Below are 25,463 nucleotides of genomic sequence, written 5' to 3'. Positions count from 1 at the left end.
GGGGCGGGGCCGGCCCGGGGCGCTCCGAGAGGTCCGTTCGCGCTTCGGGCACGGGGCGGAGACCGCCCGCCCACCCCCGGCCCCGCCGCTGCCCGCGAAACTGAGCCCTCCGCGGCAAAGGAGCTGCGCGCCTCACTCGCCTCAAGCCTCTCCTTAGTAGCGGCAAAGGTACTTGTTTAAAATGAGAAGGGCTGGCTTGCAGGGATTGCCCCGTGCCCGGCGGCGGTTGAGCCAATGCCAGACCGCAGCGGCGGGGCGCTTGGAAGCGCATCTCTCTTTAGTCCTCTACTGGGTACCGGTCCCCGAAATGCCGGCATCCTTCGGCGCCTGCCAGTTCTCAAAAGTGCTGCTGTCCGTCTTGTGGTCCCCGGATTTGGCAGCACGGCTCGTTTGACGCTGTAGTTAAAGGTGGGTGAGGTTACGCCCTGCTAGTTGCGCTTGGCATCCTGCATTCCCTGTGTATCCCTGCAGGAAACGGGGAAATCAGAACCCCGCTCTTACTGATGCCTGCGAGAGCTGCCGTATTGAAAAAAATACACTTACAAATTCTAGAAAATAGACTGCGTGGACGCTCATGCTAAAAAAAAAATCTTTAGGCCCTTTTCCTGTTCTCCGATCAGGACAGAGTAGCATTTAGGCCACTAAGGTCTAAGGCTTTAAGTAAAAGAATTATTTTTTTTTTCCATTTGAAGGCTTAGAAACAACTTTAAAAGTTTATTAAGAGCTTGTTGTGCAGTCATATGGAGGAAACAGAATGCAAAGGATAAGTGTTGCAGCTTCTGACAGATCTTGGAGTATTGCTTGTTGAAATAATTTTTTAGGTAAAGTTTGCATCTTCCAGAACATTCCAGAATTCCTTGCAGAACAAGGAATTAGAAGCAATATAGACGCAAGAGACTTTCAGAAGTCATTTGCTCAAGCTGCATCCCGTTGTCTCAGTAGACACTGAATTACTTTTGCCAAAAGTTCTCCATAGACAATCTATGCTGTTACTCCCATTAAGAGAGATTTTGCTGATATTTAACTGTGATCTTGCAACTTAGGCCCATTGATTATTGCCCTGTATTTGTGCCAAGTACTTCACAGTGTGCTTATATATAAGGCAGACCTTATATATAAGTCTTGTCATTCATTCTCAGGAATGTGTAACTCCCCACTTACCCTGTGGAGCATAAATTCACCTTCAGAACTTCTAAGTTTCCTCCAGCAGTTCACCTGATGTTCTCTGGCATCATACAGCATGCAGTCTGAGGACAATACAGAGAAGTTTGTGCTGTTTTGCTTAAAAAGTTTCCCTTCTGTAAAAGATGGCTTCATCAAAGAGGAAGGAGCATATACTTAGTTCCAATTAGTATTGCAGGATCCTGACAGACACAAGCATTGCCATCTCACAACCAACTAAAGCAGAGACAAAGACAAGTCTTGCATTACCGTGATACCAGATTCATTTTGTGAAATCTGTCCTTGAATTTTCCATCAACTGGAAATGTGTCATCAGTGGACACATTTTCACAGGTACTAAAATTGTGTTTCCCAAGCTTTTCTAAATAGGTGGTCATAACCTAACAAGTGGAGGCTTATTTTTTATGGAAAAGCTGTAGGATATTTTTCCACTTAAGTTATAAATTCTGACTTAAAAAAAAAAAATCATTACCCTTTAGTTCAACTCAACAAATTACCTAATAACCTGTAATTCTAAGATTTACGTGAAGAACATAAGGCAAAAGGGAAAGAAGGCTCACACATCTTAGAATTTTATATAAAAATGCATCACTTTGGGATAGTTACAATTACAGTCAGGCTGCAGTGGTAAAGAAAGTGGATGATTGCTACATTTAAAACATCTTTCCAGTCCTAATCATTAAGAGCAACAGAGACATACCAGTATGCAGTATGTCAAGTACATAAAATAGGAAAAAACGCTGTGGCTTCAACTCTCTAACGTTGTGATGATTTAATCCCAAACAGCAAGCAAGCCCCACACAGCGATTCGCTCACTCCCCCACCAGCAAGACCAGGGAAAGAATCAGAAGGATAAAAGCCAGAAAACTCCTGCTTTGCGATAAAGACAGATAATATCAAAAGCAAAAGTCATGCACACAACCAAAGCAAAACAGAAATCATTTCACTGCTTCCCTTGGGCAGGCGGGTATTCAGCCTCTCCAAGATGGCAGGGCCCCATCATGTGTAATGGTGACTCCGGAAGACAAACACCATCACTCCAAACATCCCACTCTTTTTTCTTCTTCCACCAGCTTAATATGCTGAGCATGACACCATGTGATAGGGAATATCCCTGTGGTCGGCTGGGGTCAGCTGTCCTGGCTGTATCCCCTTCCAACTCCTTGTGCACCCACAGCGTACTTGTCGGTGAGAGACAGGAAACCAAACAGCCATGAGCAACAGACAGAGAAGGCCTTGATTCCTTGTAAGCACTTCTCAGCATTAACTAAAATATACATGTGTCATCAACACTGTTTCCGGCACGAATGCAAAACACAGCCCCATACTAGATACTATGAAGAAAATTTAATCCGTCCCAGCTAAAACCACCATGTGACCACCACAAAATGTGATGCACTTTGCGGTGAACATGCATGGATGCTGTTTCGAGTGAAGGAGAAAGTACTTCTGATGTTTAATCTTAGACTGAGTATTACTGCTTTCATGGAATCCTCTGAAAATTCCTGCACACACAACAAAGTAACGGAGTTTGCCAGATACCACACCACTTAACTTTCCAAAACTTTTTTTTTAAAGTACTTTGTTATAAAAGTGACGTGATATTTCATTCCCTGTAATATTTCAATTTTCATTTTAAGATTTGTCGTTTTGCACTGTTTCAACAGCTGTTTCTGATAGCCTCCACAATTTCATTTGTGCTGTGTTTTTGTAATGAACTTAGTCCTGCTAGCCATGTTAAAATATTTAATTACTAGATATTAATAAATGAAGTACTTGCACTAGAAACCCAGAGGCATGACAGCTGGCTTTAAAGTATTATAGTTCAGCTTTCCCTTTTACAACTTAAAAGCTCTTCCAGCTTGTTAAGATCTTCATTCATTTCACACATGTGGAAGAAATAATCTTCCTTCCTTCCATCCTATGTTTTAAACTCATATCCATTTCTGAATAATGCTCTTTTCTCCACTGTCATATGATTTGAGCCAGTCAAGCTCATTTAGAATAATTATTCTCACCGTGGTATCTCAATCACAGTCCCCTCGAATTTCTTCCATTCAGGATCCTGTAACTTAATCTATGTGCCTAAGAAGATCTCAACACCTAAAAATAGAGCTAAACAGGCAGTAATATAAGCTGCTGCAGTAAATTAATTCTTTCTTATGGATCATCCAAATTCTGTTTGACTACTCTTTAGCTTAAGTTCTTTTTGTTCTGGACTAAAATTTCCCAATGTGTGATTCAAAAATTACTGCAACATAGTAAACTACAGCGTCATAAGCCAGCACTTAGCCAACTTAGCCCTATTCGGAGAGGCAGTGGAGGGAGTTTGTTCCTGGCTGCTGTAAATGTGTGCCTGCAAACAGAGAAAACAAACAACACTGAGTACCTTCCATTTGTTCTAAAGTTCATGCAGTTTGGCAGCATGCTGATGTGAGGGGAAAGCCTTACCTGGCTGGACTTAGCAGTATCCATTGCAGATTGGAGTTGAAGTCCACTTTTAGGTTCCAAAATTTTAGGACCACAAGGAGCATTTTATAGTCCCCTTCTGAAGGTAGAGAGCACAGCCAGGAACTCAAATTTGTTAGTACCACATGAGAAGAATGTGGAGGTCGTGCTATTCCTGGTGTAGTGCTGTCACTGCTAAGGATGGTGGCAAAAAGCATTCCCAGTTTGAGAATCTTGTAATAGGTCAACCTCACACATCACACAACAATAAGAAATTGACAGAATGTCAATTACCTTAAATAAAAAAAAAAAAAAAAACACCTTTGGCTGCTTGTGTCATCTGGCCTACATGCAAAGATTGTACTACTTTCTCTTCACAATCCTGAAATTTTTGGTTGAGCTGACTTCTCAGGAGTTTGCTGGTCTCCATTTTTCTTCAGAAGGATTCCCTGTAACCTGGGAGGAATACTCTTATATGAAGGAAAGATGTGAAAAAGTGCTGTGATCAGGTTGATCCCCTCCATGCGACTGCACAAAAATGAGCTTTTAAAAGCTGGTGGAAATCAGAATTGAAAGGAAAAACAAAACAAAACAACAAATCAAAAGAAAAAAATAAGTAGAAGCAAGAAAAGGATATGTTGAACTCTACTGGTGACATGCCTCAACTGCATGAATATCTGTTTCTGTACAACTGAGGAATTAGACTGTTAAATTCTATACTATAAAAAAATGAGTTATATCAAGAGAAAGTACTGAAAAGGCCACATACGTGAGAACCACTTGATGACGTACAGATACACAGGCACTTTGGCCGAATGCTAGAATTCTTGATTTTGAGATAGTGATCAGCAATTTGGTTGTTGATCTAAGGCTGCTTAATGTACAGAGAGGATTTTGTTTGTTTTAAGCATTTAATCATAGACCTGCTTCAACCAATGGTAATCACTTTGTCATTTATCCAAGAGGTTGTACAGAAGTTACATATCTTTTCATGTAAGTAAAAGGGATCATCAAAGCTCAAAGTTTAGGGAAAAGAAAAAATGGACATTGAAAGTTTTCTGCAAAATTTTTAAGAGGCACTTGAAGAGGTGTTCTGTCCCATAAGCACTTTCAAAGCTAAGCTTCCCAGTAACTGTTGAAAGTAAAACTAGATCCTTTTGTCAGAGTATTTAGAAATAAATGTATTGATTTCATTATAAAGCTACTTTGTTTTCATTCTTTGATTCCAAGTGTAACTGTTCTAATTTAAAGGTAATACAGACTTTTTTAAAAACGGAGCTTTCTTTCATTTATATATAGAAGGTATTTTTAAAAGTAATTTTTCTCTTTCAGTAGTATAAATTTCCCTGTATTCTCTTTACCCCATTTTCTGTTTTCAATATTCAATTTTTGGACCTTCAGTGTTCCAAAAGAAATCTCGCCACCATCTGTATTCTGCTCCCCATGACAATCTTAGTCTCAGAGATGAGACAAACTGTTTCATAATAGCACCAAATTAATTTGTGTGCTATTGTATTGAGTATGGTCAAAGTCACCAAATATAGTAGGAGATCACTTAAATGGAGAGAATGTGAGGTAGCAGAACTGTACTCAGATAAAGGCAGTCTAATTAACTTGCTGAGTCACTGCCAATTCTTTCTCTTTCAGTGTAAAATTACATTACCAGGAATATCCTGTTACTTAGTAGAGATCACATATTCTGTAATCTCTGTAAGCCAGATTTCTTGCACACATCATAATCTCCCTTCATTTCAACACAAAAGCCTTCTGTGTGCCAGTTTTCCTTAACAATCTTTTGGAGTCTGTGTGTACCCTAGTTTTGACTACCCAAAATCACAAGGATTCCTTACTTCCCTTACCCTTACCCTTATAGCCAAAAGCTATACCTTTTGTTTTTCTTATTTACATTCCAGGAGTTGTTTTCCAACCTTGTTCTACAGAATGTGAGTACATTTCAATTTTGCCCTTTCTATAAAACTGGTTGTTTGATAAATGCAAAAGTATGAAGACGCTCAAGTCTGTCTCCCTATTAAACAAGCAGAACAGATTCTGTTTTGGCTTTCTAACTGTCTATCCAATCAATAGCATTCCGCTCATTGACACTAAAAAATTTTCCTGAAACAAAGTAATTGATCAGATACAGAGCTACATGGCAAACTTGTGGTTGTGCTACCCAGACCAAACAGCTTTTGTGTAGTAGAAGCTATAGAGAATTCTCCGAAGATTTGTATCCTATTATACTGGCTCTTATGAAAAAGAGTGGGAATACATATTTCTCATTAAAAGGTTAAAGAGAAGCAACTCATATACATCATCACAAAAGACATGCTTTCCTGTTGGAAATAACTAGTTTTACAGTAGTAAAATACATGTTCAGATTTGTATTGCTTTTGCTTGGTTTTTCAAATATAAATATTGTTCTGGATGGATCACTGTATTTTACAATTTCTCTAAAAATTGAGATCCATGGACTATAATTCACAGAAAGGAAATCAAGGATGAACTGGCCCTAAATAATAACTTTGCCGCTAAATAACATTCAAAAGGAGGTACTCTTGGCTTTATTTATGTTTCTATTTATGCTATTGATTTCTTAAGAGTTTCTTCCACTAATTTTGACCTTAAATAAGCCCTATATATTTTTTTAAGGTATGAGTATTAAATTTCTGGAAATTGGATTCACATGGATTTGGAGAGCAAAATAAGATTTCCTGCTCTATTCAGAAATAGAAACCATTTATAACATCAGGTGGAACATAAGAGATGAGATATCTTGGCTTCCTTAGCATCATTGTCTTTTCATTAATTCAATAAAATTCTGTTTTTAAGGGCTGCTTATGTGCTCTGTGTTGCTGCTATTATGTAATTTCTTCTGGAAACTTGTTAATGATGTGCTGAAAACGTGGGGATTTCCACAGATTTCGTCTTTTGTATTCAGGAAAAGTAATAGTATATTCAGCACAATGCTAAGCTCAGGGGATGATGGTTACTATTACGAGATCAAGGACATTTCTATGAACTGCTTTTCTGTGAAAATCCTTGCATTCATAATCCACAAATTCTGGCTGCTGCTAGAGGATTGTGTGAGAAGGGTAGAGAGATAAAATACAATGTGAGCTTTTTGTTTTTACAAATAGGTTGCTATACATAAAGTATTAGACATGCTGTTTGGGTTTTTTTGTTTTATTTGGTTTTTTTGAGAGTGTTTTTGGTTGGTTGGTTCGTTCATTGTTTTTTGGGGGAGTGAGGGTGGAGGTGTCCCAGTAATATGGTTATTACTTTAATCAATTAAATTGAAGAGAGAATTTTTTTTGTAACCTGAAATCACACAAGCAAATGTCTGGTTCTAAGTATCAGTTTTTATCCTCAATTATTCTCTGTCTCTAAAGATTGGAAAGGTAAAATGTATCCTGATTTATATCCTGTATGATCAATTGAGACACTGGAATTTAGCTGTGGATCCCTGAATTGAATATCTCATGTATTCATGAATATCTCGTGAGATAATCTCCCATGAATATCTCATGTATTTCTTAACTTTACCTCCCTTGTTCTTCCCTCTGAAGACAAAGATATATTAATGCCCAGAGATATCATTGCATGCTTCCATTTCCATTTGGAAAAAAGTTCACAAAACTTCCCAAGGAAGTTTTCCCCTAGATAAATTACTTTTATAAGATACATTGTAACTGCTTTGTATTCATAGCAATCCCATCTGAAGACACACTAACAGTAAGATAACATCTATCTGATTTAAAGGCATACTAAGGGTTTTCCATTTGAACCAGCAAGACTGGAAGCCTGCAGCATCTTTGGAAATCAGCCCTTGGCCTTTACATGAAAACAAATGCAATCAGCATTTGGCAGCACCCTTGTTATTCGGCCAAAGGACTTGTACCATCAATGCCCAGTGATTAGTAAGAACAGAGCAATTACATATAAGACTGCCCCCCACATACTTTTCCTAGTCACTAATTGCTTTCAGGTCAGGGAATTCCTTTGCTTTTCCTGCTTAGTAACCCTCAACAGATCTCTTTTACAATGCTACTCCAGGCTCCCTTTGAATTCATGTCAAGTTTTTGCATTGCCAACATCCTGTAGTGAGCAGATTCACAGAAAATGTAGCTGCTGCCGGAAGAATTTTTCTTGTTTTGAATCTGGCTCCTTCTGGCCTTGATTCTTTTTAGAAGTCCCACTGAATTTATACCATCAGTGATTTTGCAACCTCTGCCATAACCCTCACTGAATTGCTTTTGCTTCTTTTTTTCAGACTGAAAAATCCCATCTTATTCTTTCGTTCCTTGTAAAGAAGTGGAAAGAAGTTGTTATATCCATTGGTCATCCTTCTTACCCTCCTCTGAATCTTTTATAGTTCCAATACATCTTTTCTGAGATACACGGATCAGAATGATCCTCCTTGGGTTTTTTTCATATTACTTTTCAAATAATTCCTAACTTCCAATTTTCTTTTTTTTTTTTTTTTTTGCCTCTATAGAGCATCAAGTTGAAGTTTTGCGCAAATGTTTCATAAACTAAGGTCTATCTTCTGCATAGTTATGATCAGCTCAATGTTATGCATGAAGCTGGCATTACTTTGCCCCAGGTCCATCACTTCATGTTTGTTTGTCTTGAAGTTCATCTGGCATTTCAGCTGCTAGGTGATTTGGTCTTATAAGGTGCAGTGTTGTCCAGGAAGTTTTATGATTAGATCATCTGAAAAATCAAACTGGTGCACATTTCTAGGATACATTTAAAATACAGATCAAGCTTGGGTTTGTAGTTATCTTTTGTTTTTAAAACTGAGATGGCATTATAAGATGAAAACGTAAAGGACAAGACATTTATCTTAAAAAAAAATGGAAATTCCTTCACACTAAATATGGTACAGGAAGCTAATATATCACTGAAGATTTATCTCTGTGCATCTGACATCTTTTCGACGAGTAAGCAATTTACTCTTTTCAAAATACTGCAGTTATTTTTCTTCATTTAAATTGGCCATTAACTCCATATCTTTTTTTTCCATGCGGGAAAAAAAAATCTCTGCAGTGTAGTTTTAGGTAGAAGCCACACAGCATATAGGCATTTAAATCCAGTTTCACTACGTAACTAAAAGTGCAAGAAGAGTATGAATGTCCACTTCATGGACAGTAGAACATAGAAGCTATCTAGCAGGATGTGGCTCTCTAAGTTGTTTGAAGTTGTTGACTTTGAGCAATAATGAAGATAAGTATTAGGACAAAGAAAATATAGGAAGTATTTTCTGAATAGAGGATTGAGAAAGAGAAGGAAGGACGGAAATCCTCTAAGGGGTCTGGACCAACATACATTTGTTGTGAGAGAAGTGTGGCTTAATTGTTCTTGGTGTAGTTAATAAAAGCTTGGGAAGTATGAAATATGCGCAGTGTACTTCGGCTCAGAATCTGAAATGACAGAAAGAAAAAAAAAATTGTAAGGATCTGAGTTACCAAGATATCACTCCAGTTCACAGAATCTAAACAAGGAACTATATGAATAACCACAGAAGCTAGACTGAACACTCCTGAATTAAACATAATGAACTATTCTTATGCCTGAGAAATCCTTACAGACTCCAGAAGAAAGGTAATGGAGAAAAAGGCTTGGATTCTATCAGGACATATCTCTAGCTGAAAATAGATGCCAAAGGTAAAAGAGTAGAATGAATTTACAGACCATGCCAACCCTTAAAAAAGGTGGCAGAGATAAAGTCTTTCTATTTTAATATTTTCTAATTTTTCCAGCATGCATGGGTGTGGTTCTCTCCTGGGGTGTGACATTCTCAAAGTGTTATGATCTAGTCTACTTTATGGCTTTTGAGTCCTAATATAAATCCTGCAGAAATAATTTCACCATTTTCCATTCAGTTGTAGTTTTAGTAACATCTGTTAATAATGCTGTATTTTTCAGCAAGGTCAATTTAAATGTTCTGAGATAGCTTTCCACTGCTATTTCTCTACAGCTAGTTCTGTTACAGTAATTTTATGTAACACAGTCTTATAGAGATATAATTTTGAATATATATAAAAAATTTATTATGTGTCCCTATCAAGTCATAGGCTGTAGCACTGCTTGTGGTATAAGCTGCATTGTATATTGATAAATATATGTTTTACATTTATCCTGGTAACTATCTCAGCTATTATTATTCAAATTATCTAAACTGTCATATTTGCTGGTTATATTTGCATAGAGTGAATTTTCAACTATTTCACTAGTTAGTTGTGTTTTATTTTTTTCTCTGTCAAGGCTAACAAAAGTGGAACCTTGAGAATTCATAGAAACTAAGAAGTCTTCTCCTATTCCTGCTATTCCATTCTCAGACTGCCCCCTGTAAAAATTTTGATAGCAACTTGTAGTAGACTACTTTTTCAGTTATTTAGATCATTGTGACAAAACAAATATACAAGCGAAAAAGAAACACAAAACCCCAAACAAATGAAAACCCCAAAACAGCAAAGCAATTACATGAAGGGGAACTACTTTTTGTGTCCACACACAATGTTGCCAAAATTCATTAGTGTTGCTCACCCAGTGTATTTTTAACATTCAGCCAAAGGATGAAAGAACTAAACGTTCTTTTATTCTCCATCCGAACAGTACTGCTATTCAAAGGAATTGTTCCACCCGCCTCAACTTTGTTGAGAAAAATATACCAGCACTTTATCCAAGTTTATCTTCACTTCTGATCAATTTGTTCATTATTTTTGTGACCAATACTCATGTAATTTTTGAAATCATAAATTAATTAATTCTTGATCAATTTTAAATTCTCAATACACGTACTGTAGGTATGTAACAGACACCGTTAAATTAAAAAATAATGTTATAAGAGGCCCTTAAAGATCATAATTTCCAACTCCCTGTCTCAAGACTACACCTACATTAATTCAAACCAATGCTTGTCTAATCTTTTCCCAAAGATTAGACAACAGCCATGTAACTGGGCATATAGGCCAAAACTCGTCCTTACTTTTAGTACTATGTTAATCTATAAATTCTATACTATTGAAAACCATGTAAGAAAAAAGCTTCATTTTCTTTATGGGGATTGTATTTATATTATTATGTTGCTTGCCAACTCTATCAGTAAAGGACAGACCTATTGGTTAAGTTTGGAAAGAATATATAGCCAATACTTGCAGATGAACTTCTATGGCAAAAAAAAAGGAAGATGGAACTGAGTGACTTATTATGGACTTAGCTTGATCTGCAATAAATAAATTAATTAATATCCTAATCTAAAACCCTTTTAAAGTCCATGGAAAAAATATTGGAAGTTGAAATGCTATCAAGCATTCAGACTGATAATTTAACCCACACTTCACTTGAAAAATAATTATTTTTATTCATGTAAAACTATTTTTCTCCAGGAATACATGTGATTATTTTGTTTTGTTGTGGAATGAAAATGTGAAAGAGTCATCATCATGTGTAATTTTCTTTCCAAGTATAACAGTTTTTGAGATCTGAAGGGCATACATCTCCCTATCATGTAGCATTACTGCAAGCCAGTTGTAAAGTTATATGCATTCTCACTATTGAAAAGAACTCATGTGAAACATTTAAGACCTGAACACTCTTGAGCTTTTCTTCCATGTGAAGTATTCTGTTGACTTCACTAAGACTGCCTACATTTTTCAGGAGTGGTAGGGTGAGGAATATGATTTTTATGATGTTAAAAAAATCATTTTATAAGATAAAACCAAGGCTGAAATTTCTTAATGTTAAGAAATCACAAAAACACGTCAAATTAACCTCAGAACATAAAACAGTGAAAACCCAATGCAAATAAGCCAGATTTAAATAATGCAGGTATCCGGTAAAAAGAAGCCTTTTTAAATTGCTGCTTTTTCAGTCTTAGTATCATCTCATAAGTCAGGCTTCTCCAATGGATCTTTTGTCATCAAAATGTGCTTCTCACTAACACATTTCAGCCTTTGATTCTGAGGCATTCATGCGAACTTGCCTAATCCCTCAGGTGGAGTCCACCACTCATCAGTGCCAATGGGCATTGAGCCCTTGACTTCAGCTCCAAAAATTCCTTTTTGCAGCCCTGGTTACGTGCAATTAAAGGGTAAATTATTCTATTCAAGAGATTCATCCTTAATGTGAGGGTGATTTATCTGTTTTGAAACAGATAAACCAAAAGTGCGTGGTGCTGATACTCTATAATGCTGCATGCTTTTCTTGGCAATACACAGTACAAATAAGAAAGTTTTCATCACATTAGTTGGAGGAATAAACTAGGAAAAAACCAAATAAATCTGCAAAATTCCTACTTCTTTAAAAAAAAAAAAGTTATTTCTAGTACTGTTTCAGTCTTTTCAGTGGGTTGTTATAAATATAAAACTGCAGATTAAAAAAAAAAAGTGAGAAAACACCTGGAAAGGGATTTGTTGAATCTATGTTAAATCTATGATTTAACAATCTTTCATTTTAGCAATACAAGTAAAGTTTTCAATCACTTTAGAACTTCAGGTGTTTTTTCTAATTTACATTGCTATTTTGTTCACTTAACATTTTACTATTAAAATCTTACCCAAGAAAAGGACAAGCACCAGAACAAACTAGAAATGCTATCTGAATTAGCAACTAATGAAAGATTCTAGTTTTGAAATAACGATATGCAAGTTTTAGATTTATTTTTTTTCCAGACACGTAGGCCTTCTTGATTTCCTGCAGAGAGATTTTTGGGGCCTGACATATTAACATAAATATGTTAATGTATTAGCCAACAAATTCATGCAGTATATTTATTCACCCCAGAGGTGGAATGATATGGAACTCATCTTCTTACAACTGTTTATTACTAAAAATGTATGTCTTGGGAGCAGTGTCCTTTGCAATCTAGTTATTCTGGTTGCATTCCAGTATAATCCAAATTATATCATTCTAATTTTTTCAAGGTTATTTAGAGGATGCAAAAGAAAAAATCCAGGCACTGCTAAATTTTGCTTAGCTGGAACTGAAAGTGAGTACTATTGATTTTTACACGTCACTTTTATAACCTAATAGCATTTAGATTGAAGGCATTGGAAAAACTAAAATCCCTGATGTCAGTGGTGTACTGAAGATGTAGAAAAAAAGAGTAAAATACAAAAAAATAAATTGTATATTTTTTAGTCTTTGGACACTGCCCATTTTAAGCACAGGGACTAAGACTTTAAAATATTTCTGTGATTCTGCTATGAAAGCAAGAGCAGAAGGAAATGATCCAGTCTGGAACACTTTAAAAACATTAGAATACACCAGCCAGACAAAGTACTTAGGTTTTCAAGCATCAGTTCTTTGGAGTGTAAAAATATTAACATGCAGCATATTCAGTTATATAATACTCTATAATAACATAAAAATAAACACTGTCATTTGCATTAAATAGTCTCCAACTATTACAGTCAAGTGAGGATTCAAAGAGTGCTATGCCTGACAGGCAGTTGATAATTAATATACTTCACTTGATGGTGAAGAAGAGAGCAAGAAACATCTTTTTCCTTTAATATATGTTAATATTTTATACAAAGGAACCTTGATCCTTCTTTGAAGCATCTAGGAATTAGTACCAGTGAAAAAAACCCCACCAACTGTGGTTGGCAGTTTTACAATAGCTCTACAGTAGCTCTGAGTCTGTGCGTTCTCATGCCACATTAGATGCTGTTCAATGCTGTAAAAATTGAAACAGTTAATATTCATGTCCATCTTATAATGAATAATAATTACAATGGCCACATTTTACACTTCTATCTCATGTAGTTCCAATAATAATGGTTTTTGTTTTCTAATAATGGTGAAAGAAGGAGGCCTCAGATAAAGCGCAATTGAGTCATCATCTCTGTAATTTGTATAAGTCTGTAGGCAGACATTGCAAGCTTTGGATAAATTGTATCATACCTACAGAAAGGTTCCATGGTTTTAGACAAGACATCTAAGAAGGCATCTAACTTCTAAGAAGTTTACCGGATTTTATTTTTCTCATTAAAAATATATTTAGCAGTAGCCATTTGCAGTATGGTTCAGCATCACTTTATGCATTAGAGAATATTTAGAAAAAAATTTAGAATGGCTCACATGTAGTGTAAATTTATTTATAAGAGTTTTTTCCGTTAATAATACTGCCTTGAGTGGGCATGGTGTAATGAAGGAGGATTAAGACAGTTAATTTAAACATAATTATCCCTAAAATATGTCCTTTTTTCATCCTGCTGACTGCTGCTGCAGTCAGAGAACTGCTCCTGCATATCCAGAGAACAATTATTCAGGTTTACTGAAATGAAAGATCAGGTGAAGATTGGCCACTGGATTCAGCAACAGTTGATGGTATTACAGTTGCTATAATTGCTCAGTATTTAGAGAAGAAAATTATCATTCTGATAGTGGAGGAAAGCACTCACCACCGTAACAGTTTTAACAATAGTGTTCAAACTAATTGCAGTCCACAATGTATGTTATGAAAGTTGCAATTACGATTTTGGTTGTTTTCTTCATGGTACTTAGGAGGTACAATTCTTACTATTCCTATTTAAAAACTATGCTGAAATATTTGTTTACATTCCTTCTCTCACTCTCCAGTCTGAATGTAAAAACAGTTCCCTTACAAAATCCTAAACTGTCAGTAAGATTGAAACAATTGGACATCCATGTACAACACCTCTTGTGTGTATACACACTACAGATGAGCACCAAGAGCCAAAATCTAGTGGCTTTCTACAACAGAGTGACTGCACTGGTGGATGAGGGAAGAGCAACTGCTGTCATCTGTCTTGACTTCTGTAAGGCCTTTGACACAGTCACAGAAAACATCCTTATCACTGATTCTGAGATATGGTTTTGATGGATGGACTAATCAATGAATGAGGAACTGTCTGGATGGATGCATCCAGAAGCTTGCAGCCAACTGCATCTCCAAATGGAGATCAGCAGCAAGTGATGTACCTCAAGGGTTCATGTTGGGATGAATACTATTCAGTATCTTTATTGATGACATAGACAGTAGGATTGAGTGCATCCTCATCAAATCTATGGATGACACCAAGCCGGTGATCCTCCATGGGCTGCAGGGGCGCAGGTGCCTCACCATGATCTTCACCATGGGCTGCAGGGGATTCTCAGCTCCAGCACTTGGACCACCTCCTCCCGCACCTTCTCCAATGACCTTGGTCTGCAGGGCTGTTGCTCTGAATATTTTCATCATCTCTCCCGACTCCTGTTTCACAGCCACTTTTCCTCCAACAAAAACCTGGCCATGCAAACCGAGTATGACAGTTTTTCCAGTTTTTCTTGTTATCTTGTTTGTGTGAATTAGGCATTACAATAAGCTTTCCAGTGACATCTACACCGTTTGGTTACACATGCCACAGCTGTCAGTGGAGAAGGAATAATCTTTTCTTACTTATTCTGAAGAAATATGTTTCACCATTTGCTTCTCCCTTTTTCAGAAGAATTCAATTTATTACTTTTCTAATCTAATTTTTGAAAAGAGCCTTCAGCTGCCCTTCTTTTTAAATTTAAATTTCCTTTGTTTAAATGATGTTTTCGCTCTTCCAGGTCATGCAGTGAGGATCAGTGATTCCAATTCTAAACTTTGCCTTCAAGAAAGTATTTAAAATTATTCTCTCATATTCAGCCTCCATATGAAGTGTGCTCTTACTTATCATATACTGTTATATGATAAGAAAGAATAGAACAGTTAAGGATGTTTCTGAAGTATTCCAAAGTGTAGCCAAACAACCATAAGAAGACTAATTCGAGTTACCCTTTTAGAACACACGTTACACTTACATGCATTTAAAACCCCTAGTACTGTGCTCTCTGCATGAACATGTATTATGCTCTCTGCATGAACAATCCTCAAGTGTTAAAGTGGATGCAAGGCAGGTTAAATAAGAACTAAATAAATGATCTTAAGCCAATTCGAAATGCAGCAAGTACAAATCTTTCAATGTTAATGGAAATACACTTTAAAATTATTATTTAAGAGAACAAGGTAAAGAAGAGTAAGTAACCTTGTAAAATGAGGGATAAGACAATATATGGAGACAAAATTGACACATGATATCACTGGGAAGTGAAACTGTGATTGGAAAAAAGAGCCATGCCAAGGAAAATCAGTTAATAATTGTGAAGAATTGTTGTAACTTAATAGCCTCTAAAACAAGGAGATAAAAACAAAAAATGTTGACTAGAGTATTAAATTATAGTACTCATAAATTATTCATTCAATAATTAGTTTAACTATTGTCTGTGTGAAGAAAATTTTGTAACCAATGCTAGCTGAAATATTATATCTAATATTCCCTACTTGATAGATTTTATGAGGCAACTTATAATTTATATTTACCTAAATTTAGTTATTGTTTCCTTAGAGATGTGGAATAAGGAAAGATAGTAAGGAAGACAAAGATACTGGACAATCTCTATTTTCTTCATGGAAATTGGATTAAAATTTGACAAATTAATACTGAAAGTGCTACAGTTCTAATTCTATTTTTAAAAGAGAAGCGTAATGACGCTAATTTGCTTAAGGTGCAAAAACTCAAACTCAGAAAATGGGAAAAGACATTGATATAATGCTATAGAAACTGACAGTTAAGACAGGCTGCTTTATGACTAAGTGATTCTTTTTTTTTTTTGTTTTACTGTTATATCTTGGATTTTTTTAATTCTATATATTTCAGATAGATTAAAAACTGTTTCACAAATTCTTTAAAAGGAGTATGCTGAATGGCAATAACATTTAAGATATTTTAATACCACCATTGTCTTTATATTGTTTCATTCAGATGCCCTTCAAACTCTAGTATTCTTATTCATGTCTGAGAGTCATTAGGTTGTCCCTGCTGTTTGGAGTTGTCCTTAGTTTGGAGTCAAGAAATGCCTTTAAAAAAAGGCATAACAAATTTCAAGAAAGCAGATTTTAACCTTTCATCACCATTGTCAAGCTCTAGACAGTCAAAACACTCCCTAATATACAGGACTACCCCACCATCTTTCCTTCCTTGCTGATTCTGAATAGTTTGTAGCCACTTGTTGCAGCAGAAGCGTTAATTATCCCACCATGTTTTTATGAGTGCTTACATTCTAATTCTCAGGCTGCACAATGTTTTCCATCGCCTCACGTTTTTGCCCATGCTGCATGCTTTGTTGTAGATTGATTTGTTGTAGATGAATTTCAGTTTGGCTATCAATCCTGCCACCTTTAGAAGGGAAGAAGCCCTAATTCCTATGTGACTGTCCTCAAGTGCTTCCATATTGTCTAACACTTCAACGCCCACCCCTGATGCACGCATTAGTACAGGGGTAATTGAATGTGCTACAGTGTCCTCAGCATATCAAATTTCCTCAGCACATGGCGGAGCAGGCTGAAGGACCTCACAGGCACACTAACCCTTGAACATTAGCATGCCACTCCCAGGCGTGCTAGTGAGCGTGGTTTTATCCCTTTCCACTTTCCAATCTAGTTTAAAACTCAATTAATTAGCCCTGCTAACTCCTGAGTCAAGATCCTTTTCCCCCTTTAACACAGGTGCACCCCATCTGTCATCATCAGTCCTGATGATCAAAAACCACAAAATTCTGCCAGTGACAGAATTCTGCCAGCCTCAGAGTTAGATATTGATCTGCTGGGTCTTTGTGTTTTTTCCTTCATCATTCCCTGTAACTGGAATGATAGAGGAGAATACTACATGTGCTCCCGGTCTCTTAGCCAGTTCATCCCAAGGTGTTGAGGTCTCTTCTAATTGCCCTTGGACTTCTTATTGCAATTTCATTGCTGCCTACATGAAAAAGTATTAATGGTTAATAAAATGAGGGCTATACCAGAGTAGAATGTTTGTTCATACTGTCTTTAACACAGGCTCTGGGTCCAGTCTGCATACTGGGCTTTTTGTTCCTCTCAGAAGAAAGTCTCCTACGACAATGACCCATCTTTCTTTTTTTTGTATGGAAGCGGTTTTGACAGAGGAAGTAACCTCAGCAGTTCAACCTCAGCGACAAAAGCAACCTAAATGACACACCATGCTCATCGCTGTTCAGCTCCAGTTGCAGAGCCTTGTACCTACTATTCCTGGGCACCTGAGAAAGGGGGGGCTATAACAGAGGAGATACACCAGCTGTGCAAGTCAGTAGCATTCCCCTCTATCCCTTAAGTCATGATGTTCTGCAAACTGAAGAGAGGATATGGAATCTCCTGTGTCATATATCCTGTCTGCCTGACTGATCTGTCCTTGGGAAGGTGGGGTATTATTCAAGTAGTCCCTCTCTTGGTCAGACTTTCAGATACTGCTCAATTTGCTTACCTCCTCCCACACCTCTGTCACTAAGCAAAGGAGTTCCTCTACCTGGGCACTGCCTCCCACATGTGTTCTCACTGCTACTGTCCAGTTCTGATATAAGATTAGGGGCACAACCTGCAGCTGACACCTGGGCAGGCAGAGGCATAAGAGGATATACAAGTAGGCAAGTCTATGAAAGCATAATAAGAAAACAATCTCTGGTGGTGCTAGGATTAATAGGTAAAGACTTGGTGTACTGCAAAACAAATGAAGATAAGACCAAGAAAGCCCCATTGTCTTCTTCATGTCTTTTTTCTCTCCTGCCTTTCTTCCTCCCTTTTTTTAAAAAAAAAAAGTCTTTACTGGAAAAAGTTCGTAGTGATGAGGTTCTTGGCACAGTTAACACCTGTAACATCAAGACAAAAGTCAGGCTAGGGCCAGGAGAGAATGTAAAAGGATAAAGTTCCATGAGGTAGTTGACCTGATTTAATGGCTTGCTGTTGCCAAAAGGGGAGATCCCACATGCTTTGCCATGTGCAGACATAAACACGCATAAACCAGCATGGTTAATCACATGCTCTCAGTCTTTTGTCTATGCTCTGGCATTTATCTGACCCTATGCTGAACCAGTTCATCTTGCTAAATAGGCAAAAAGCAAATCCATGAACAGTTATGAGAAGAAGTGATTGTTTATTCAACAATAGTTCACAAGAATATTATTTCCAGGAATCACGCCAAGAAAAATCAATTTTGTAATAAAAAAGCTGTACAGGTAAACTGTATCGTTTTGTCATATTCTGTGATCATGGTCCAAAATCACTCACTTTTCAGGGGTCTGCCTCCAGGTCTTATGTAAAAGGTATGTATAAAATGTATCTATAACCCGCCTTGCAGAAGCTGAGTGACAGAAATTTAAGAATTCAGACTGTAGACACAGAGAGGTGCTATGCCAAATGCAACATTATACAACAGAAGATGACACAACAAAAAGCAGCACCCAGAACTGAACTTGGGCAAATTCAACTCAGATATAGGAAAATGTCTTTTTGGGAAGTGTTTCAGCACCAGAATAAATTCTTGCAAAAGGAAAAGGGTTCTCCCTCTCCTGATGTTTGCAAACCTTAACCCAGAATCTTTACAGAATATGTGTGTTACTAAAACACGAGGGTTTTATGTCAGTGCAAAGATTTGCTAGGCTATCTAATAAACAAAATATTGCAAACTTAAAAATGGTTTCTTTTGCCTTACCGTCAAGACATACTTAGGTAACTTGTGATGCCAAGTGGGGGAACACACTAATTCCTGATATGGCTGCTTAACTGATGATTACTTCACGTGGAAGACAAGAATACCCTAAAACGTTACCTAAGCAGGACAAAGCTGCATTTCGCTAGGGACTGGATCCAGATCGTCCTGCCCTGACGCCCATCCCAGGCTGGGGCGGAGGGGGGATGGAAGTAACGAAACTTCCCGGATTTAATAGAAGGGACGTCTTTGAAGTAGCTGGTGTTGGTCGACTGGCAGTGCAGGGTGCTCGAGAAAACTGTAACGTTGGGAGGCGACGTAATAGCGGTGTCCTCAGAGACCTTTAGCGCGACGCGATGCCAGGGAGGGTCGGGAGTGGTGCGGGGGTAGAGGCAGTGCTGCTGCCGGAGCAGGGGCGATGTCGTAGCGGGGTGGGAGCAGCGCAGGGTCGGTGTCGGGGCGGTGCCGCGTCTGTGTGGGAGCGGTTCGGGGGCGGTGGCGGGGCGGTGCCGGCTCAGAAGCGGTGCGGGAGCGCTGCCGGGACGGAGCGGGTGCGGTGTGGGGACGGTGCTGGCTCAGGGGAGGTTCAGGGGCGGTGCGGGGGCGGTGTGGGGATGGTGCTGGCTCAGGGGAGGTTCAGGGGCGGTGCGGGGGCGGTGTGGGGACGGTGCTGGCTCAGGGGAGGTTCAGGGGCGGTGCGGGGGCGGTGCCGGCTCAGGGGCGGAGCGGTGCCGGTGGCGGCGGCGGAAGCGGGTCCCGGGGCGGGCGGGGCCGGCGTTGCCAGGCGGAAGCGCGGCGGCGGTTGGCGTTTAAAGGCTCCGGGGCGGCAAAAGGGCGGCGAGCGGCGGCAGCGCGGGCGTCCCGGCCCCAGGCGTCCCGGCCCCGGCGGCCCCCGGGCGGAGCGGGGAGATGGTCTCCAGAGCCGCCGATCGGCTGCTGATCGTCGTCTCTGTGCTAGAAGGTAACCGGGTGGGGGCGGGACGGCCGCGGCCTCCCGGGGGCTGCTCATCGTCTCCATGCCGAAGGGAATGTGAGGGAGGGGTGCTCGCTGCCTCCGGAGGTGTTTGCTCTGGTGGCGTGAGTGGCGAAAGCCAAGCAACACTGAATAATCAGGCTGTATTAGTAAAACTGTGGACGTACGTATCTTAAAGCCAGGGCTGGCTACCCCCAACACGAATTTGGAGGTATTTACCCAATGCATTATTTAAAAGGACTGAGGAAAGCAACCGTCCTGCCTTGATTTTTTTTATTATTATTATTATTATTTTTACTTTATTTTTAAGCAGTATTCTGGTGTTTCTATCCCTTATTAGAAATCTGCTGGAAGTTTTTATGTAGTGTTGACTTGAATGCTATACGTTCTTCATCTTGTATTTCTACAGATTTTACTTGCTGTGGTCTAATTAGCGTGTGAGTCCGGGGGCTGTCTTTTTTTGTTTCGAGTTGTTTCCTGGTTGTTTGGGTTTTTTTGGTGGAGTGGTTTCTCTCTGGCAAGTAAATCCCGTTAACTCTCTGTCTATTTATGTAGTTTGCCAAAGGAGCTTAGAAATAAGTTCCTGTTCCCTAAAATGCCCACAGTCCTCTCCCCACACTGTGATATAAGTAAATTTTAAGCGTTCACTTCCTCCAATCATTTAAATTGTTAATCAGAATACAAGATGATGTTGAACCCAGGACAAATCATACACAGTTTTAGGCTCTTTCCTAATCTGGTAGTGACTTTTTTTTTCCAGAAAGTGGCTGGTAAAATACCTTTTACTACTTTTATAAGATCATATTCTGCTACTTAGGTGTGGAGCAGTCATAATATCTGCAGTAAGCAAAATAGTCAATTGCTTTTTTTCACCTGCTCACTTATTTATTACCAATCATAAATTTCTCAAATCATACCAATTGCCTAGCTTCTTTCTCTCTGTTCTTTGTTACTTAATGCCTTGTTTCTGGATGCTTCACAAATAGTGTGTTTCATGTTATGTTCTTCTTTCATACTTCTGCACAGTGTGAAGGCTTTTTCCTTTTAATGTAAAGAACAGCTTTAGAGTAAGTGCAGGGAAAGTTATACAGGAAATTAATTGTATGTAATTGCTTTATGGCATAAATCTGGGCTCTTTGAGTAAGTGGAGGGAATGTGGTACAGGAAGTTAATTTTATGTAATCGGTTTATGGTATAAATCTGGGCTCTTGCTTCTTTCTTAGTGATGGCACATGGCAAGTAAACTGTTTTACAGGGCGCTGTTTTCCAAAACGACCCAAACACAGTCTTATAGTTGAAGCAAAGTTTGATGGTGAACAGTTGGCTACTGATCCCATAGAGCATACTGATCAGCCAGAATTTGCTACAGAATTGGCTTGGGAACTGGACAGGAAAGCACTTCATCAGCACAGGTAATGTTAAAAAGTTAAATCTAATTTGGAAATAAATTTTGATTTTCTTGTCTTTATGGTTTCTGAGATACAATTTTTGTGTTACTGTCAACTAAATTGGTTTTTAGAAACTTTCTTTTGCTTTAATCTAGCATAGTGTTACCATAACAAAAAGAGGTACTATTACACCACTGAAAAAAAACCCACAGGAGCTTAGAGCAAATTATTAATGCTATAATTCAAGCATTGGATTCAAGCTTTCTTATGTATACTGTGACACGAAATTAACTTACTTTATATAGGCTTTTCTGGCTTTTGAAAATGTCAGGGAGAAGAACTGAGAAATTGAATGTTTGAGTAACTGTCCTTTGGTTTTAACTTACAGTTTGTAATACTACAACCTTATTTCCAAAGAAATTAAAGAGGCCATATTTTCTTTGTTTGACAAGAGAAAGACACCTGCATGTACCATGTGCTAGACGCCTTATCTGTGCCTGTATGTAGTTAGGGACTTTACACAGAACTTTCTCCATAAGTCCTATTTTTAAGGTGCCTTTACAAGTGAAATTCAAATTTCTTGTGAGGCGCTATGCTTGTTTCTTGTATGTGGATGAGTTTGTATTTATTTGTTGTTATTGTCTTTTTAATAGCATTGGAGACTCAGACTCAAGGACACTCCTTTTACAAAGTTAAACCACTTGATTCATTCTCTCACTTAATGATGAGGCTACAATACATTCAATATAAATTCAGTTTCTGACCTAATGAAACTAGTTATATAAAAAACAATTTTTATGTCATTAGTGTGCTTGAAACTTATTAATTATTTTTGAGAACTAATTGCAGAGATAACTTTTAGTATTTCAACTGAGTTGCTCTTCCAGGCTGCAGCGTACACCTATCAAACTCCAGTGTTTTGCATTGGATCCCGTGTCTTCAGCTAAAGAGAATATAGGCTATATTGTTCTTGATTTGAGAGCTGCACAGGAAAAGAAACAGGTATATCATGATGTATAAAGCTTTAAAAATTATGTTTTGACAACAGGACTGTTACTACAATTTGAATTAAGGCACAGGCTAAACTTTTGAGTCTTGTTTTGGAGTCTGATTTTACCTGATCATGTATGGTGATCATGTGTGGGGGGGGGTGTTAGTACTTTTTCTTTCTTTTTTTTTTTCTTTATAGGAGTCTCTTTCTTGACTCTGAGAACATACACAAATGAAAGTGTTGCTGTACTAATCTTGCTTACTTCTGAATTTGATAATTGGATCACTTGCAACCAATAATTCTACACAATTTCATTATTTAACCACCTAGAAAAAATTATCTAAGCAATAGATATTGAACAATTGAATTGAGTCTCCATCATCAAATCAAGTCTTCTTTTTTTTTTTTTGATGGACCTCAGTGGAAGATGTGTTAGGCAATTATTTCTAGCCCCTTATTACAGCACAGAGTAAGCACAATACAGGACCCTGTATTATTTTGACATTACTCTTCTTAAGGATTTGCAATGCATACATTTGCAGTGCAATACATACTGTGCCCTTTCAGTTGAGGACTTGAAGGTTTTCTCTTCTAATTAAAGATTTATTTTATATTTCTCTTCCTAACTTGTTCAGTGTACAATTTGGTGAAAAAGAGTATGTTCAGCTAGTCTTCTGAGAACCATTCTACAGAATCTTTTCATATAATATAGAGAGTGGTGGTGAACGGTGCTGCATACAGTTGGTGGCCGGTTGCTAATGGTGTCCCCCAGGGATCAGTGTTGGGCCCAATTCTGTTTAATATCCAACAGGATGAGGTTCAACAAGGCCAAGTGCCAGCTCCTCCGCTTTGGCCATAACGACCCCCTGCAGCGCTACAGGCTGGGCACAGAATGGCTGGAGAGCAGCCAGGCAGAGAGGGACCTGGGAGTTTGGATTGACAGGAAGCTGAACATGAGCCAGCAGTGTGCCCAGGTGGCCAAGAAGGCCAATGGCATCCTGGCCTGGATCAGGAACAGTGTGGCCAGCAGGACCAGGGAAGTGATTCTGCTCCTGTACTCAGCGCTGGTGAAGCCATACCCTGAGTACTGTGTCCAGTTCTGGGCCCCTCAGTTCAGGAGGGATACAGAGGTGCTGGAGCAGGTCCAGAGAAGAGCAACAAGGCTGGTGAAGGGACTCAAGCACAAGTCCTATGAGGAGAGGCTGAGGGAAGTGGGATTGTTTATCCTGGAGAAGAGGAGGCTCAGGGGAGACCTCATCACTCTCTGCAACTCCCTGAAAGGAGGTTGTAGCCAGGTGGGGGTCGGTCTCTTCCCCCAGGCAACCAGCAGTAGGACAAGAGGGCACGGTCTTAAGCTCTGTCAGGGGAGGTTTAGGTTGGATATTAGGAAGAAATTTTTTACAGAGAGAGTAATCAGGCATTGGAATGGGCTGCCCAGGGAGGTGGTGGATTCACTGTCCCTGGAGGTTTTTAAGATGAGACCGGCTGTGGCACTTAGTGCCATGGTCTAGTAACCACTGCAGTGTTGGATCAAGGGTTAAACTTGATGATTTTGGAGGTCTTTTCCAATCTGGTTGATTCTGTGATTTCATGATAATAGCGTACTCAAAATAGATCAAATTTTTAGAAATAAAAACCAAGGTGTATTTCTGTAGATGATGAAGTAGAAGTGCTAGATCAAGATTGAGTTTTCTATAATAATAGTATGTTATCTTTCTTGGGTTTTAAAGTGCTTTTGGTTTTTATTTTTGATTTTAATTATGTAGGCACCCAAATGGTATCCTTTGCTTAGTAACAAGTACCCTAAATTTAAACCTGAAATACAAATAGGTGTTGTGTTGGAGACTGATTCAAAAGCACTGGTTGATGATTTTAAAGCCAAGGAGGCACCCCCTAGAGAAGGAAAGGGTAAGTAATATAATATCATTCACACTGAATTTAAAATGTTCCTGTGCCAGATGGACATATGACTTGTTGCAAATGTATTAAGTCTCGAATTTAATTTCACAGCAGTTCCAATGCAAATCCTTTGCAGCTGATTAATGTACCTTGTAGTAATAAATTTTTCAAGGATGCTTTACTGTGGTAGTTGTGCGACAAGCTGCAAACCAACTGACTTTTACAATGGAAATCACTTAACTCCCATGGGCATTTTGCTTGTATTTCTGGGCTTTAGAAAGTTCTGTAATGTAAAAAATAAGAAAGGAACTTCTTTACAGAAGGTAAAGTTTCAGTAGTTTGGGCTTGGAATTGTAAAATAGTAAAATGTTTCATTTGTTGGGTAGGCTTCTGGTTTTTTTTGATGGGTTTTTCTTCTAATCTTTCAGTGCTTAGATCATGACCTATTTGTAAGGATTTTTTCCAGTAATGTCTACTTACTGTTGGGATTCATTCTGCTTCTGAATTCCTTTGCTCATTTCTCTCAAAAGAAATGTGAAATGTGTCAAAAACCTATTGGGTCAAAAATGTGTCAAAAATCTATTGGAACTCAAATGTTAACACTGGTATATAGCTTTGTGCTGTGCCTTTCAGTCACTTTTTTTATCTGATTTTTTTTTTAATGCAAGTTAATGGTTTTTAAAAAACAAAGCCAAAGTCTTAGAAGCTATTTAAAAGACCTTCAAGAAAACCCCCAAACCCATAATTACATCCCCCCCTCCCTGATCTCCTATCCAAAAGCCTATCTACTTAATTTCTGAAAAATGAGCCTCTGGTACCAATTAGTGGATTTTCTCCTACTGATTTTATGATACTTTGTGTTCTTGCCATGAGGGTAACTTTTCCCTAATTCTAAATTCATCATCTGCTTATGATCTACGGCTGTGATTTTGTAAAAACAAAGTGGTCAGTAGCAGTAAGTCTTTTACAAGGTTTCTGGCCCAGACTTCACCGACTTGGCTGCATTTCAGGATGGGTTAAGACAGTATTTAAGTTTCAGTGTAGTTACA

General features: G+C 38.4%; 1 protein-coding gene and 2 long non-coding RNA genes across 9 annotated transcripts in view; 2 read left to right on the top strand and 1 right to left on the bottom strand.

The window, feature by feature from the left end:
- The first annotated feature begins 234 nt into the window (after positions 1-234).
- Positions 235-18,151, top strand: LOC120323616. The gene is made up of 3 exons (XR_005564256.1): positions 235-408; positions 5,544-5,573; positions 17,594-18,151. It is a non-coding gene; the product is annotated as an uncharacterized LOC120323616 (long non-coding RNA).
- Positions 8,421-19,856, bottom strand: LOC120323615. The gene is made up of 2 exons (XR_005564255.1): positions 19,284-19,856; positions 8,421-9,053 (listed from the first exon to the last, which is right to left on the bottom strand). It is a non-coding gene; the product is annotated as an uncharacterized LOC120323615 (long non-coding RNA).
- A 164-nt stretch (positions 19,857-20,020) lies between these two features.
- The window catches only part of CEP120 (centrosomal protein 120), a 64,255-nt gene continuing 58,812 nt past the window's right edge, over positions 20,021-25,463 (top strand). For 5 of the 7 annotated variants that reach the window (XM_039383094.1, XM_039383095.1, XM_027710278.2 and 2 more), the window contains exons 1-4: positions 20,021-20,124; positions 21,392-21,548; positions 22,412-22,526; positions 24,282-24,423. In XM_039383094.1, coding sequence (XP_039239028.1) covers positions 20,073-20,124; positions 21,392-21,548; positions 22,412-22,526; positions 24,282-24,423 — 466 coding nt within the window. In that variant the 5' untranslated portion in view covers positions 20,021-20,072. Of the gene's footprint in view, positions 20,125-21,391; positions 21,549-22,411; positions 22,527-24,281; positions 24,424-25,463 lie in introns of those variants that run through there. The other 2 variants (XM_039383096.1, XM_027710281.2) reach the window with 2 other exon arrangements.

The sequence above is a fragment of the Pipra filicauda genome, unplaced genomic scaffold (genome assembly GCF_003945595.2).
Source record: "Pipra filicauda isolate LSUMZ 115617 unplaced genomic scaffold, ASM394559v2 scaffold29_size4552773_pilon, whole genome shotgun sequence".
NCBI lineage: Eukaryota > Metazoa > Chordata > Aves > Passeriformes > Pipridae > Pipra > Pipra filicauda.
The sequence above is the reverse complement of the archived record's forward strand: the minus strand, read 5'-3'. Positions and strand labels throughout refer to the sequence as shown.